This window comes from Bubalus kerabau, chromosome 17, assembly GCF_029407905.1.
Source record: "Bubalus kerabau isolate K-KA32 ecotype Philippines breed swamp buffalo chromosome 17, PCC_UOA_SB_1v2, whole genome shotgun sequence".
Lineage (NCBI taxonomy): Eukaryota > Metazoa > Chordata > Mammalia > Artiodactyla > Bovidae > Bubalus > Bubalus kerabau.
The window spans coordinates 5,959,627-5,977,215 of NC_073640.1; the positions used below are offsets into that span (position 1 = coordinate 5,959,627).

Here is a 17,589-nt window from a genome sequence, read left to right on the forward strand (position 1 = left end):
TTCAGCCTTCTTTATGGTCCAACTCTCACATCCGTACATGACTCCTGGAAAAATCATAGCTTTGACTATGTGGACCTTTGTCAGCAAAGTGAGGTCTCTGCTTTTTAATATGATGTCTAGGTTTGTCATAGCTTTTCGTCCAAGTAGCATGCATTTTTTAATTTCATGGCTGCTGTCACATCTGCAGTGATTTTGGAGCCAAAGAAAATAAACTGTCCTGTTTCCATTTTTTCCCCGTCTATTTGCCACAAACGGATGGGACCAGCTGCTATAATCTTAAGTTTTCTGAATGTTGAGCTTTAAGCCAGCTTTTTACTCTTCTTTCACCTTCATCAAAAGGCTCTTTACTTCCTCTTTGCTTTCTGCAATTAGTGTGGTGTCATATGCATATCTGAAGTTGTTAATATTTCTACCAGCAAATTGATTCCAGCTTGTGAGTCAAACACCCCGGCATTTTGCATGATGTACTCTACATGAAACTAACTATACTAGAAACCTAAGCCAGAAGAAATTGCCTTTATTGCTATCTAGTACTTAATCCAGAGGTAACTTTCATAGTTACACTTACAATAAATGCAAGACACACTGTTTAATAATACCACTTACAAGCCTGTTAACCCAGATAGAAGCCTGCAGAAGGTTAATTTCTTATGCAGCCCAGAGCATTATTTGTCACATACAGGTTGTAGCAGATTATGAAATCAATGGATCATAAAAGTTTTTCAAATGACACATACTACACATAGTATGGACATAAAATACAGGTCATCATACATACCTATATTAATGAGCAGAGTAAATCCTAATGACATGTATTCATTACTGTGAGTGGCAATAAAGTTTGAAAGCTACTAATCTGAAGAGAATCCCAAACAATGTAATGATTAGAAGGTTAAAAATATGTTGCTTCATTCTATTTCATTTCTCTTAAATGATGACTGCAAACGACAGCTTAAAAAGTACTGGCCTAGAGCACTAACAGTCAGTCTTGAGAACTCTGCTCCTCTCACAGCCGCCTTCCTTGATGTTTACCCCATTTCCACTGTGGCAGCACGCACTCAAGTCCTTTTCCTTCTTAGATTCCTGGGTAAACTACTCCATGACTTCCACCACCTAGCTGCTCCGGTGGGAGACAAACGTTTGGATGAAGAAGCAGATAAAAAGTACGGAGCAGATGTGAACACAGCCCTCCCTCACGTCCCTGCACTCACCGCCACGACACCCTGAGAACAGCGTCACTGCAAAAACCTCCGGCCCATGGCCTGAGTGCCACGGAAGCAGCTGAGCCAGCATGGCAGGGAGTTGGAGGATCACACCGCCCCAACCTCCTCACCCTAGCCAAGTCCCCCAACAGGACAGAGTAGCAGCCACCACCAGCAGCAGCTGGAAAACACCCTGCCCTGGCTACCTTCCCACACCGTTTCTCCTCCCAGCTTGGTTTCCAGGAATCACCTCTCACACTAATGACCTGCACTCACACCTCTGTCGCAGGGGTCAGCGCACACCAGTGTACACAATGTCATTTTGAGCCAGGGCTGCAAAGATCAGAAAAGCCTGTCCTCTAAAAACTGTTAACCTGACAGGAAAACCAACTTTCTTCTTTAATTAAAAACATAAGTAAAAACTTCACAGATTTGCAGGGGAAGGATAAAGCAACAAACGGATTGAAAGGTTAGCGAAGCCACTATAGGTGACTTATTGTACCCCAAACACCTCAAGAAGAGAGAGCTCTGCTCGGGAGTCAGAGGTGATCAGTGCTGTGATGGGAGGAGTGGCCCATGTTCACTGCTCTCGAGGCCAGTGCCCTGACTCCTCCTACTTAACAGTCACCTTTACTTCTTACATGCAGTTTTAAGAATGAAAATTTTCCTTCCTCCAAATAAAGAATTCTAGTTTTCATCTCTAGATAACTCATGTACTATGGAAAATATGAAGGGATGAAAAACTATTAAGTTCTTGACAATGTGTTATTAAAATTAACTATAAGTCATCTTTGACCTTTTTTTTCTCCCTATGAGATCCTCAGGGGTGGAAAACAGAGTCAATGTCCCGAAAACATCTTTTCGAACGTGGCAAGTACACCTGGACCTGAGCCTAGATTACTCACCCTGACCCAGCAGGAAGTGATGGCACCGCTGAAGGGACACTGGACTGAGGTTCTTCTTTCTCATTTTGCTTGAAGATGGATTTCCCTTCTTGAGAAGTTTCACCCACTTCCTTAGACACCCTGCACCAAGGAAGGAGACACCAAGTTTACAAGAGAAATAAAAAGAAACAAAATCTAAGAAAAAGCAGAAAATTACAAAGAAAAAAACAACTGGGCTTTCTGTAAATTCTTGCTGCTGAGTATTATGATTAAAGTCTCCTGTAACCCTTCTAGACAAAGACATTTTCCCCTTGTTAATTTTATAAAGGAAACAGCAGCAGATGGAAGTCTGATGTCTCTCAAATCCCCTCCATTACTTCTGTCACATGACCATCACCCTGAATCAGAGCCCAGGTGAGATCACCAAGGTGAAGACTGAAGGGCTCTCCCACTGCACCTCACGTGCACATTAGTGCTCACGCTTAAGTCAAAGTGGGAACAGGGATGTGGAGTAACTGGGAGAAACACACTGGCGTTATTTAAAGGAGAAAAGCAACAGTAATAACAATTTAGAATACCCTAAAGAAGACTCCTGTTCTATTCGTACAACAACCCAACGATGACACAAAATTCCTTATGGTACAAAGAGCTGATCATTTTGAATGAAGCATTTAGTGAAAGAACCTAATACAAAGGTTACACTGATTTCAGCCACAAGCAGCCTAACAGAGTCCACAAAACAGAAATGCAGGTACCCAGAACTTTCTGCATGTGGACAGCTAATGGCACCAGGATTTCATATCCCAAAAAACGGTCTCCTAGGGAAGGCTGGTATGCACTGAAGTTGTAATAAGAACTTTATTAAAACCAGAGCAGCTTTTACAATCAAGAGCTAACCACAATTTAAAGACTTTGAAAACATACGGGCTTAATGATAACTATTTACATGATCTCCCTACCTTAGCTAGTAATGTTTCACTTAAAAAAACCAATGAATAATAACACAACTAAATATCCTTATCTTGGAATATTCGTTGCTGATTTGTATATGGATTTATTTTTACATGAAATGCTTTTCCCTAAAAATCCCATCTTAAAGAATCCAGAAACCACTTTTTATGGTTGGGGCTACTTCTTTCCTGCTCATTAAAAGAAAAAGGAAAAGCCGACACACAGCTTGGGAGGGGGGCAGTTTGGACAGATCTCTAGCCAAGTCATTTGTTGGCAAAATATCTCAGAAGCTGTGTGTGAAAAAATACAATGTTCAGGGAGTTCCCTGGTGGTCCAGTGGCTAAGACTCCTCACTCCAATGCAGGTTCCACCCATGGTCAGGGAACTCGATCCCACATGCTGCAACTGAGAGTTCACACGCCCAACTAAAGATCCTGTGTGCTGCAACTAAGACCCAACACAGACACACACACACCAAAAAAAATACAGTGTTCAACACAAATGTCAATATTTTTCCATGTAGGCAACCACTCACAAATAAAAACCTTTTTGAGATGAAATTTTTTTTTTTAAAAAAGAATTATTTTCAAACAATATAATGCTGCTGCTGCTGCTAAGTCGCGTCCGACTCAAAGAGGATTATTTTCAAACAATATAATGCTGCTGCTGCTGCTAAGTCGCGTCCGACTCTGTGCGACCCGATAGACGGCAGTCCACCAGGCTCCCCCATCCCTGGGATTCTCCATGCAAAAACACTGGAGTGGGTTGCCATTTCCTTCTCCAATGCATGAAAGTGAAAAGTCAAAGTGAAGTCACTCAGTCGTGTCCGACTCCTAGCGACTCCATGGACTGCAGCCCACCAGGCCCCTCCGTCCGTGGGATTTTCCAGGCAAGAGTACCGGAGTGGGTTGCCATTGCCTTCTCGGATATGATGAGAAAATCTGAAAATGTGCTGTTTCAGCCAAGAGCCTATTTTTCGTCTCAGCACTCACAAAAAATATAGTTATTCTGTAACCCTCTACAAACACAACAATTTGAAATGGGAAATTCCCTGGCCGACTACTACATGTTCTGCTCTGTGGCCAACAATATAAACCAGGACTTTGTCAGAATTAAACAAGAAGCCAATGGCTAATTTTTCTCTGCATCCTCCATTTTGGCAAATATTTCAGCAAAGATAGAACAGCAACAGAATTCCTTCTCTTAGGAAAGGAGTCATGAGAGCTACAGGGAAATGGCATCCTTATAATGAAAACATCTTCTCCAACATGGCAGATACACCTGGGCCTAAGTCTAGACTACTCACCCTGACCCGGCAGGAAGGGATGGCACCACTGAAGGGACACTGGACTGAGGTTCTTCTTTCTCATTTTGCTTGAAGATGGATTTCCCTTCTTGAGATGTTTCACCTACTTCCTTAGAAACCCTGCACCAAGGAAGGAGACAACAAGAATACAAGGGGAATACAAAGAGAAAATCTAAGAAAAAGGCATAAATAACACGGGAAAAAAAATCACTGGGCTTTCTATAAATTCTTGCTGCTGAGCGTTATGATCCAAGTTTCCTATAATACTTATAAAGACATTACCCCTTATTAATTTAACAAATGAAACAACAGCAGATGGAAGTCTGATGTCTCTCAAATCCCCTCCATTACTTCTGTCACATGACCGTCAACCCTAAACACAGCCCACATGAGATCACCAAAGTAAAGACTGAAGGGCTCTCCCAGTGCACATTAGTGCTCATGCTTAAGTCAAAGTGGGAACAGGGAGGTGGAGTAATTGGGAGAAACACACTGGCATTGTTTCAAGAAGAAACAATTCGTATAAACAATATAAAAACAGTATAAGCAATTATCTCAAGAAGGCTCCTGTTCTATACCTTAAACAACCGGAAGATAAACAAGCAGTGATTTGGGAGTGGAAGAAAGCTACATGACTGAGAATCCTGTCCAGTTTCAAACTGAAAAATAATTCCCTCAATGAAACTAAGTCCTAAAGGATAAAATAAAGATATGAATGATGCCAGAAATTTCACATGAAGAAGGGAAATGCCTAATGCCTGCCTGCATTACCAAGTCATTAAAAATATCTGAAAAATTTTGTTTAAACGCCAATCTGTCAGAGGGTCCAAGATTACGGTCACTGTGTTACCTGGAGTGTTCAAACCGGTCATTCAGAATGCTGCTGCTACTGTTAAGTCGCTTCAGTCGTGTTCAACTCTGTGCGACCCCAGAGACAGCAGCGCACCAGGCTCCCCCGTCCCCGGGATTCTCCAGGCAATAACACTGGAGTGGGTGCCATTTCCTTCTCCAATGGATGAAAGTGAAAAGTGAAAGTGAAGTCGCTCAGTCGTGTCCCACTCCTAGCAACCCTGGGGACTGCAGCCCACAAGGCTCCTCTGTCCCTGGGATTCTCCAGGAAAGAACACTAGGAGAGAGAAATCCTATAAATCCCAGATGTGCAAGGAATAGAAGTCTCTCTCTTTTCTCTTGTTCCTTCCAGGGTTCTTGGGACGACAACTAAATTTTCTCATTAAGAACTACCTCACTTCTGCTCACCCACATAATTGGCACAAAATAAAGAGTTTGAGAGGTTTACACTAAAAATCTTCAGTGGTAGGGACTTCCTTGGTGGTACACTACATGGGAATTGGCCTGCCAATGCAGGGACATGGGTTTGATCCTGGTCCAGGATGATTCTACTGCTGGGGCAACTAAGCCCAGGCACTGCAACCACTGAGCGCACAGCCACAACTACTGCAGCCTGGAGCTTCGGTGCACCGAGAGCTCGAGCTCCCCGTGGCAATGAGAACGCCACGGACCGCAACTACAGAGCAGCCTCCTGTCTCCACAACTATAGGAAGCCCTCGGGCAGCAATGGAGACCCAGCACAACCAAGAACAAAATTGAAATAAAAAAGAATCGCCGCTGGAAAACACTGAAGGATGAGTTCAAACAAGCATCCGGTTACTCTCCTACTCAATTCTTAGGATGGCTCAGTATTACTCAGAGAATCAAATAAAAACTCTATAGAGCCTTCTCTACATTATATATATATAAATACTAAGTTTGAAAACTTTATTAGAAACGACTATACTCACTGGCCACTGAAAAAGAAAAAACAGATCTGCTTCACAGAACTGGTAGTGATTTTTTTCTTAACGTCCATTTTATTGAAGTGTAGTTGGCTTACAGTGCTTCAGGTGCACAGCATGTGATTCAGTTGTGCATGTGCACATATATTATTTTTAAAATTATTTTCCATTATGCTTTATTACAAGATATTGACTACAGTTCCTTGTGCTATACAGTAAACCCTGGTTGTTTCTTGCATATCTACTTTTTAAGTTAGAAACCTAACATTATAGTCATACTATGTGGATGACACCTTTAAAGCAGCTCTGAATGCAGAACTCCAAGGCACACCTACGGTCTCTCCTCATGATGCAGTGTGTGTTCAGTCCTCTGACATTTTCAATCCCATGAACTGCAGCCCACCAGGCTTCTCTGTCCATGGGATTTCCCAGGCAAGAATACTGGAGTGGGTTGCCATTTCCTTTTCCAGAGGAAGTAATTCTTTATTGATAAACATTTATACCAGATTTAGGAATGTCAACAGAAAATTTAAATCATTTTCTATGGTACAAAGATTTGATCATTTTGACTGCAGCATTTAGTGAAAGAATCTAATACAAAAGTTAAGCTGATTTTAGCCACAAGCAGCCTAACAGAGTCCACACAACAGAAATAAAGGTACCAGGAACCTTCTGCTTGTGGACTACTAATGGTACCAGGACCTCACACCCCCCAAAACCGTCCTTGTGGAAGGCTGGTATGCACTGCAGTTTTAAGCAGCAGCAGCAAACTGACTGAAATGTCAGTGAACTAACAATGGGTCACATGCAGCCAAACACCGCAGAAGGCAGAGGTGATCAGTGCTGTGGCGGCGTGGTCCGTGTTCCCCTCCCTCGGTGAGTGCCCTGACTACTCCTACCTGTGCGCTTTACTTCTTGCATGTAGGTTAAAAAGAAATTATCCCTTCTTCCAAAGAAAGAATTCTTGTCTTCTCAGGATAAATGATGTACTATGGAAAATATGTAGGGAGAAAAACTATTGAGTTCTTGATAATGTGCTAATAAAACTATAAGTCAGCTTTGACCTTTCTCTATTCCTCTGAGATCCTTATGGGTGGAAGCAAGTACTCCACTCAAAACTTACTAAAAGTTCTGATGAACTGCTGATACTTTCATACAAAAATTATTTTTTTAAATTAGGGTTACCTGTTCAACTCTGTGTCTAACAATGTAAATCAGGACTTTTTTCAGAATTAACCAAAAAAACTGTGGCTAATTTCTCTCTACACCCTTCATTTTGGCAAGTACTTCAGCAAAGGCATAAAACTGGAAGTGACAAAAACAAACGAATTGACAGTTGCTCAAGTCATCCTGGTGACTCCGTGGTGGCTCAGACGGTAAACCATCTGTCTACGATGCAGGAGACCCGGGTTCGATCCCTGGGTTGGGAAGATCCCTTGGAGAAGGAAATGGCAGTCCACTCCAGTACTATTGCCTGGAAAATCCCATGGACAGAGGAGCCTGGTAGGCTACAGTCCATGGGGTCGCAAAGAGTCGGACATGACAGAGCGACTTCATGTTCACGTTCAGCAAAGGCACAACAGCAGCAGAAAGAATCCTTCTTTCAAGAAAGAGAGGCATGAAAACTATAGGCAAATAGCATCCTTGTACTGAAAACATCTTCTCAAATGTGCCAGATACACCTAGGCCTGAGACACAGTACTCACCCTGATCCACCAGGAACTGATGACACATTTGAAGGGACATTAGCCTGAGGTTTGCCCTTTTCAGTTTGCTTGAACACAGATTTTGCTTCTTGAGAGGTCTCACCCACTTCATTGGTCCCCCTGCATCAAAGAAGGAGACATCAAGTACATAAGAGGGTAAAAAAAAAAGGAAACAAAATCTATGAAAAGGGCATAAATAACAAGGAAAAAAGCACTGGCCTTTCTCTAAACTCTAGCTGCTGAGTTTCATGTTTAAAGCGCACTATAATAGTTAAAGAGAGTAGTTCCACTCTCCGCAAAGATCAAAGCCAATGAGCAGCACTGACAACCCAGGGCAACCAAAACAAAAATAAAATAATTTTAAAAAGTATCTTCACTGACTACGACTGCTTTAACCTCAAAGGATGACTTCAAACAAAGAAACAGAAAAACATCGTTACTCTTCTACCTACGTTCTTGTGATGGATCAGTATTAACTCAGAACATAAAATACAAACCGCTGAACCTCACACTCAAGACCACCCAAAATCTGGTCCCACTCTCCATCAGGCCTAATTCCTGTGCCCTCTACTCTCTTAATCGCACGGATCTATTTGTCACCACCACTGTGTAATCATAAGGTATCTGATTTAGGTCATACCTGAATGGCCGAGTCGTTTTTGGTATTATCTTCAACTTAAGCCTGAACTTTGCAATAAGGAGCTTATGATCTGAGCCACAGTCAGCTCCAGGTCTTGTTTTTGCTGACTGTACAGAGCTTCTCCATCTTTGGCGACAAATAATATAATCAATCTGATCTCGGTATCGACCATCTGGTGATGTCCATGTGTAGAGTCGTCTCTTGTGTTGTTGGAAAAGGGTGTTTGCTATGACCAGCCTGTTCTGGTAACAAAACTCTATTAGCCTTCGCCCTGCTTCATTCTGTACCCCGAGGCCAAATTTTCCTGTTATTCTGGGTATCTCCTGACTTCCTACTTTTGCATTCCAATCCCCTATGATGAAAAGGACATCTATTTTTGGTGTTATTTCCAAGAGGTGTTGTAGGTCTTCATAGAACCGGTAAACTTCAGGTTCTGGAGCATAGGGAGTTGGGGCATAGACTTGGATTACTGTGAGGTTGAATGGTTTGCCCTGGAAACGAACTGAAATCATTCTGTCATTTTTCAGATTGCACCCGATCACTGCATTTCGGACTCTTTTGTTAACTATGATAGCTACTCCATTTCTTCTAAGAGACTGTTGCCCACAGTAATAGATATAATGGTCATCTGAATTCAATTCGCCCATTCCCGTCCATTTTAGTTCACTGATTCCTAAGATATCGATGTTTATTCTTTCCATCTCCTGCTTCACCACATCCAATTTACCTGGATTCATAGATCTAACATTCCAGGTTCCTATGCAGTATTCTTCTTTACAGCATCGGAGTTTGCTTTCTTCACCAGTCACGACCACATGTGAACGTCGTTTCCACTTTCGCTTAGTTGATTCATTCTTACCGGAAGTATTAGTAACTGACCTCTGCTCTTCCCCAGTGGCATGTTGGCCACCTTCTGATCTGGGGGGCTCATGTTCCGGGGACATACCAGGCCTTCCCTGTCTCCTGAGAAACCTGTATGAAGGTCAAGAGGAAACACAACCACACATGGAACAACTGACAGGTTACAATTGGTAAAAAGAGTAAAACAAGGCTGTATATTGTCATCCTGCTAATACAACTCATATGCAGAGTACATCATATGAAATTCCAGACTGGATAAATCACAACCTGCAATCAAGACTGCCAGGAGAAATATCAACAACTTCAGATATACATATACCAGTCTAATGGCAGAAAGTGAACAGGAACTAAAGAATCTCTTGATGAGGGTGAAAGAGGATATGAAATAGCTGACTTGAACTCAACATTAAAATAACTAAAATTATGGCATCCAGTCCTACCACTTCATGGCAAATAGAAGAAAAAAAAGTGAAAGCTATGATAGATTTTATTTTCTTGGGTTTCAAGATCAATGTGGATGGTGACTGCAGCCATGAAATTTAAAGATACTTGCTTTCTGGGAAGAAAACTATAAGCCTAGATAGCATATTAAAAAGCAGAAACATCCCTTTGCCAACAAAGGCCCATGTAGTCAAGCTACGGTATTTTCAGTAGTCATGTACAGATATGAGAGCTGGACCATAAGGAAAGCTGAGTAGCAAAGAATTCATGGCTTTCGAATTGCAGTGCTGGAAAAGACTCTTAAGAGTACCTTGGACAGCAAGGAGATCAAAGTCATCAATCCTAAAGGAAATCCATCCTGAAAATTCATTGGAAGGACTGATGCTGAAGCTCTAATTCTTTGGCCACCTGAGGTGAACAGCTGACACGTTTGAAATGACCCTGATGTTGGGAAAATGAAAGACACAAAAAAGGAGAAGCAGCAGGGGTGCGTAAAGCAGAAGAAGAGATGTTTAGAGAGCATCACAGACTCAATGGACATGAATTTCAGCTAAGTCTGGAAAACAGTGGACGACAGAGGAGCCTGGCGTGGGACAGGACACTGGGTTGCAATGAGTCGAACATGAACACGACTTGGCTACTGAACAACATAACTATTCTAGGTAAACTTCTCAGTAAAGAGAGAAGAATTAAACAAAAGAGGGAGAATTTTTATGATTATAGAATACCATTCCCCAAATAATTCACTTCTTCCTTCTTGCCCAAGAAAATACTTCCCCACCCCTCCACTGATGCTGAGCTTGGATATATGACTTACTTCAATGGTCAATGACATTAACTGATGTGACAGGAAAAGAAGCTTTAAATGCATTTGCACTGTTCCACCTGCCCTTGAATATCTCTTCAGCCACAAGAATATGCCTCAGGAAGCTGCAGGTCCCAGATGGCTGACAGACACATGCTGCATGTCTCAACCCAACCAGCAATTAGGAGACAAGCCTAGATTAGCTGAACCCTCAATATCTAGAAACACAGGTTTAACAAATAAAATGCTTGGTGGTAGACCACTATGTTTTGGGATGGTCTGTAGCATTCCTGTAGCAACAGCTAACACATTTACAACCCACGAGTGAAAACACTAATTTCTAAGGGGCTAGGTTACTTTTTCTCATCTAGAGATGAAGTAGCACTGCTAGAGAGAATCCTTTAGTAAATTCTATTTCCCAAAGACAGTTGCCATCAATTTCCCAACTCCCATGTTCTTCCAGAACCTGACACTACCCCTATGAAAGTAAGAGTATATGTCACCCCTGCTCCCCGAAACTGATGGGACTTTGTGGCTGCCACAATTCACAGGGTTCAGTGGGAAGGGCACTACATGATTTCTAAGACTTGCTAAGAAAAATAACAGAGCTTTCAGGTGATTCTCTTCTCAATAATGAACCTCTAAAACCCCTGTTACCACAGAAAACGTGTCTGCCTTGAGGCCACAATGCTGGAGAACACACAACAATACCGAGAGAGAGATACCTAAGGTGTCTGTTCCAGATCCCAAGTCTTGAGTCTTCCTAACCCAAGCACCAGACATGGAAGTAAATAAACTTTCAAGATACTCCTAGACCCAGCCATTAAGGACAACTGCAAAAGGGGCTCTGCACAAGAAACATTTAGCTAAGTCCAGCTATGCCAGAACTATAAGAAATTGTAATAGAACATGGTCTTAAGCTGCTAATTCTTGGGGTGATTCCTTATACTGCTATAGAAAAAAAAACAAAACAAACATACGTGCACTTTGAGGCTTAATGCAGAGTACAAGAATACTGGCTTAGAAAGCTGCTTTCAATCTCCTTGCCCTGGGCAGAATCTAGAGACCTAAGATGGTTCATGAAGAACAAGTGGAATCTTTCACTTGGAAATGATGGAATGAACACATTCTTTATTCTCCACTGTCTACCAAAACCCTACCAAATACTGGTAATAAATTTACAGAGGTAGAACTACACAAGGGTAAGAACAGGTGTAACAGGAGAATGATGTCAATTAAAATTTTTTTGAAGGTGGAAAGCAAACAGACAAGTCAGCAGGTGACTGAGGTGTGTGCTCTGCTCTCTGAAGCTGCAGCCATGTGGAATGGCCAATAAACAAGCCATATCCTACAAAGGCTGTGGAAACTGAGATACCAGGAACCTCTGAAGGTGGAGGAAAGGAGTGGGGCTAACACCAACTGAATGTTCATATCAGGAGCACCCTGGTCCCCGATTCCCTTCTCTACCTCGTACCACAGGCTACTGACCCCAATCAACCAACAGAACCCGTTCCTCTTTGTAGAAATGAAAACCACAGAAGTCCTAGACTCAAAGGGCAGGGCTGATGGCACAAGTTTCATTCTCAAAACAGACAAATTAAATGAAAATGTATCTCCTCACTCTTCGTGACACAGCAAGTCTCAAGTCGGTGTATTTCCTGTGTGTCTGCCTGGCTGGGTAGTAAGACAGAGTGCTACCCAACCTGTACTGGACTTCTCCGAACCAGTAAGAAATACACGTGTATTATGCTGCTGACTTTCAGAGAAGTTTCATCTGGCACAGTATATAACTCTGCAATGTGTATGTTGAATGTAATAAGAATATATTACTTTTGAATATAAAATATGTGTGAGAGTGTGAATATTTATGGGAAAAAAAATGATTTTCCTCATTTATATTTGTTTCTTTGATAGACATGGGGCTGCCCTCTTCTGACAAATGACAGAAACAGCAGGCTTTCCGGATACTCATGTGGTATTTAAAATCACCATACATTTGCTTTTAAAAGGAAAAAAAAAATTTGTGTCAACTATATTTATAAATATTAATAAATCCATAAAATTTAATTTGATCAGAAAATTTAATGATTTCTCATAACAATAGTTATTCACCAGCCTTTATCACTGTCAAGTCAATGGTAAAGTTATAATACATCTTCCTCAGATATCCAATGTAATACATGAGAAATAATACAAACCAAGAAAGATTTCCAATATTTAACACTGCATTCCTAGTGGCATAGTAAACTCTTTCTGTGTATTTTTTAGGACACTGAAAGCATTAGAGGCTCACCATCAGTGTTCTACTTCCCTCTGCTGGACAACTCAGTAGTTCCCAGGGTGATTTCTGGCAGCAAAATACATTCTTAATTCACATCATCAAGATTTAATGGGTCCCAAAAATGATTATATGGGAAAAGACTGTCTTTGTAATGGAGAATACTGACAGATAGCGCCTAAGCAGTCTAACTCATCAGCACCAATGTCAGGTGGTAATGATGTGATATGCTGAGGACAATCATCATCAACGCAGTATTAATGCTCCAAAGTGATTAACATGAAGCTAACCATGAGGATATAATGGTCATATGAGCTATATTCACCCATTCCAGTCCATTTTAGTTCGCTGATTCTTACAATGTCAACGTTCACTCTTGCCATCTCTTGTTTGACCACTTCCAATTTGCCTTGATTCCTGGACCTAACGGAGAAGGCAATGGCACCCCATTCCAGTACTGTTGCCTGGAAAATCCCATGTATGGAGGAGCCTGGTAGACTGCAGTCCATGGGGTTGCACAGAGTCAGACACGACTGAAGCGACACAGCAGGGGCAGCTGGACCTAACATTCCAGGTTCCTATGCAATATTGCTCTTTACAGCTTCGGACCTTGCTTCTATCACCAGTCACATCCACCAGTGGGTACTGTTTTTGCTTTAGATCCATCCCTTCATTCTTTCTGGAGTTATTTCTCCACTGACCTCCAGTAGCATATTGGGCATCTACCGACCTGGGGAGTTCCTCTTTCAGTATCCTATCATTTTGCCTTTTCATACTGTTCATGGGGTTCTCAAGGCAAGAATACTCAAGTGGTTTGCTATTCCCTTCTCCAGGGGACCACATTCTGTCAGACCTCTCCAGCATGACCCACCCGTCTTGGGTGGCCCCACACGGCATGGCTTAGTTTCACTGAGTTAAACAAGGCTGTGGTCCGTGTGATTAGAGTGACTAGTTTTCTGTGATTATGGTTTGTGTGTCTGCCCTTCTCGCAACACCTACTGCAAAATGGCTGTCTGGGGAGGCCTTACAAATAGCTGTGAAAAGAAGAGAAGCAAAAAGCAAAGGAGAAAAGGAAAGATATAAGCATCTGAATGCAGAGTTCCAAAGAATAGCAAGGAGAGATAAGAAAGCCTTCCTCAGCGGTCAGTGCAAAGAAATAGAGGAAAACAACAGAATGGGAAAGACTAGAGATCTCTTCAAGAAAATTAGAGATACCAAGGGAACATTTCATGCAAAGATGGGCTCGATAAAGGACAGAAATGGTAAGGACCTAACAGAAGCAGATGCTATTAAGAAGAGGTGGTAAGAATACACAGAAGAACTGTACAAAAAAGATCTTTACGACCCAGATAATCAAGATGGTGTGATCACTCACCTAGAGCCAGACATCCTGGAATGTGAAGTGAAGTGGACTTTAGAAAGCATCACTATGAACAAAGCTAGTGGAGGTGATGGAATTCCAGTTGAGCTATTTCAAATCCTGGAAGATGATGCTGTGAAAGTGCTGCACTCAATATGCCAGCAAATTTGGAAAACTCAGCAGTGGCCACAGGACTGGAAAAGGTCAGTTTTCATTCCAATCCCAAAAAAAGGCAATGCCAAAGAATGCTCAAACTACCTCACAACTGCACTCCTCTCACACGCTAGTAAAGTAATGCTCAAAATTCTCCAAGCCAGGCTTCAGCAATATGTGAACCGTGAACTTCCTGATGTTCAAGCTGGTTTTAGAAAAGGCACAGGAACCAGAGATCAAATTGCCAACATCCGCTGGATCATGGAAAAAGGAAGAGAGTTCCGGAAAAACATCTATTTCTGCTTTATTAACTATGCCAAAGCCTTTGACTGTGTGGATCACAATAAACTGTGGAAAATTCTGAAAGAGATGGGATTACCAGACCACCTGACCTGCCTCTTGAGAAACCTATATGCAGGTCAGGAAACAACAGTTAGAACCGGACATGGAACAACAGACTGGTTCCAAATAGGAAGAGGAGTACATCAAGGCTGTACTTGTATGCAGAGTACATCATGAGAAAGGCTGGGCTGGAAGAAGCACAAGCTGGAATCAAGACTGCCAGGAGAAATATCAATAACCTCAGATATGCAGATGACATCACCCTTATGGCAGAAAGTGAAGAGGAACTAAAAAGCCTCTTGATGAAAGTGAAAGAGGAGAGTGAAAAAGTTGGCTTAAAGCTCAACATTCAGAAAACAAAGATCATGGCATCTGGTCCCATCACTTCATGGGAAACAGATAGGGAAACAGTGGAAACAGTGTCAGACTTTATTTTTCTGGGCTCCAAAATCACTATAGATGGTGACTGCAGCCATGAAATTAAAAGACACTTACTCCTTGGAAGGAAAGTTATGACCAACCTAGATAGCATATTTAAAAGCAGAGACATTACTTTGCCCACAAAGGTTCAACTAGTCAAGGCTATGATTTTTCCTGTGGTCATGTATAGATGTGAGAGTTGGATTGTGAAGAAGGCTGAGCGCCGAAGAATTGATGCTTTTGAACTGTGGTGTTGGAGAAGACTCTTGAGAGTGCCTTGGACTGCAAGGAGATACAACCAGTCCATTCTGAAAGAGATCAGCCCTGGGATTTCTTTGGAAGGAATGATGCTAAAGCTGAAACTCCAGTACTTTGGCCACCTCATGCGAAGGGTTTACTCATTGGAAAAGACTCTGATGCTGGGAGGGATTGGGGGCAGGAGGAGAAGGGGACGACAGAGGATGAGATGGCTGGATGGCATCACTGACTTGATGGACATGGGTCTGAGTGAACTCTGGGAGTTGGTGATGGACAGGGAGGCCTGGCATGCTGCAATTCATGGGGTCGCAAAGAGTCGGACACGACTGAGCGACTGATCTGATCTGATGATATAAAGGAGTCTCTTATCCGTTTCTTGCTTACAAACATTAACTGACAGTTATCTGCCAGTTAAAAGTATGATCATATAACATCAGATGAGATTCGAAGTTTAAGTGTTTGCAAGAGTAAGTTCCAATGACACAGCTGCTGGACAGGGAAACAGTTTACATTAAGGAGTTTGTGTTAGAACATAAATCAACACACTGCTTCCTTCATTGAAAAACATCTTACTACAAAAAAACAAAAAGAAAAAACCCCATTATTATTATCAAGGTAGTAAAACCTATGAATTATGTAAAGCTAATGCATTAAATTTAAAAGACTATATTTGATAAACTGAAAGCTGATCATAAAAGTGGGTGTTATCATACATGTTGAGGTACAATGGTTATGAAGAAAGTGACGTAAGAATGATGAAATACAGAATAAACTTATTTCTTCCAAAAGAGAAATGATAACCATATGGTCCCCAATTTAAGGATCTCAATTACGCAGTAAAACATGCTAATCTACCTGCTTGGTTTGGAGGGGTCTTTTGGGTGTTTTTTTTTTTTTTTGGCCAAGACACCCAGCTTGCAGGATTTCAGTTCCCACAACCAGGAACTGAACCCAAGCCCTCAGCAGTGAAAGCATGGATTCCTACGATCTGAAGAATAAGGGCATTCCCAGTTTGGTATTCGTGATCATCTTAGTATTTTCACACATGGAACTGAGTCAACATCTTTTTCAAAAGCAAATAAATTATAAGAGTAGGAGTGAAAGTTTAAAGCCTGAAGAACAGTTCCTATAAGTTAACACATTTCATAGAATGTTCTGAGTTGTATTTTCCATAAAAAAAAATTCACACATAGGAAATCCCTTTTTCCCATTGAAATACAACTTAAATTTAATTATAACTTGATGGGATAAATGACTGGAACTGACTACTGATAAAGCATGGAAGATGACTTCTGAAAATACAGTTATTACTAATCATTTCACGACAGACCTAAATCAAATCACTATGCCAGCAGGAACTTTATCCGTTATCTAGCTGTATCTTCAGATCTGCTGTTTTCATATTATAATTTTAAATAAACGGGGAAGAGGAAATTCTAGGCATGTGGCTCTCATCCAGAACAGCCAAGAGTATTAAGACTATACTGCTTTTCTAAGCTAGTAACAAACCTATGAATCGCTTGAAAAAATAATATTGAGATAATAGTAATAGAATCAAACTTCTCTAGAAATGTGGCATGGTTAGCTGTCATGAGCTGGGTAATTTCATCTGCTAACGAGTGGGAGGACTATTCCAAGTGTTCTGGGGAAGGGGTGAAGATGTCCAGGAGCTAGGCCATGGCCCACTTTCTGGTCTTCTGATAGTGCGTTGGAACTGTCATGGTGCCTCTGGGTGTGTCACTTAGCTTGCTGCTTGAGGATCAAGGTCCAGTGGAAGTTAACTTGTCTGCCATCTTGAACCCATTTGATTCTAATTGGTTTATGTGGTATCCTTGGTCTATGTCTCTTAGTACTTTTAATTGTCACCTGACTCAAAGGTTTGGGGGGGGGGGGGTGGTCATGGATTATACATGAAAAAGTTGGGGACTTTCCTGATAGCTCAGTGGGTAAAGAATCCGCCTGCAATGCAGAAGACCCTGGTTCTATTCCTGGGTTGGGAAGATCTGCTGGAGAAGGGATAGGCTACCCACTATATTATTCTTGGGCTTCCCTTGTGGCTCAGCTGATAAAGAATCTGCTGCAATGTGGGAGACCAGGGTTCTATCCCTGGGTTGGGAAGATCCCCTGGAGAAGGAAAAGGCTACCCACTCCAGTATTTTGGCCTGGAGAATTCCATGGGCTGTGTAGTC

At 41.8% G+C, this 17,589-nt stretch overlaps 1 protein-coding gene across 2 annotated transcripts in view; it reads right to left on the reverse strand.

Annotated features, from left to right (window-relative positions):
* Positions 1-17,589, reverse strand: part of LOC129631846 (craniofacial development protein 2-like) — a 41,350-nt gene that overhangs the window by 6,283 nt on the left and 17,478 nt on the right. For both annotated transcript variants that reach the window (XM_055553107.1, XM_055553106.1), the window contains exons 5-8: positions 8,483-9,454; positions 7,843-7,962; positions 4,344-4,463; positions 2,108-2,227 (exon numbers count right to left, since the gene is read on the reverse strand). In XM_055553107.1, the coding sequence (XP_055409082.1) occupies positions 2,108-2,227; positions 4,344-4,463; positions 7,843-7,962; positions 8,483-9,454 (1,332 nt within the window). The remainder of the gene's footprint in view (positions 1-2,107; positions 2,228-4,343; positions 4,464-7,842; positions 7,963-8,482; positions 9,455-17,589) is intronic.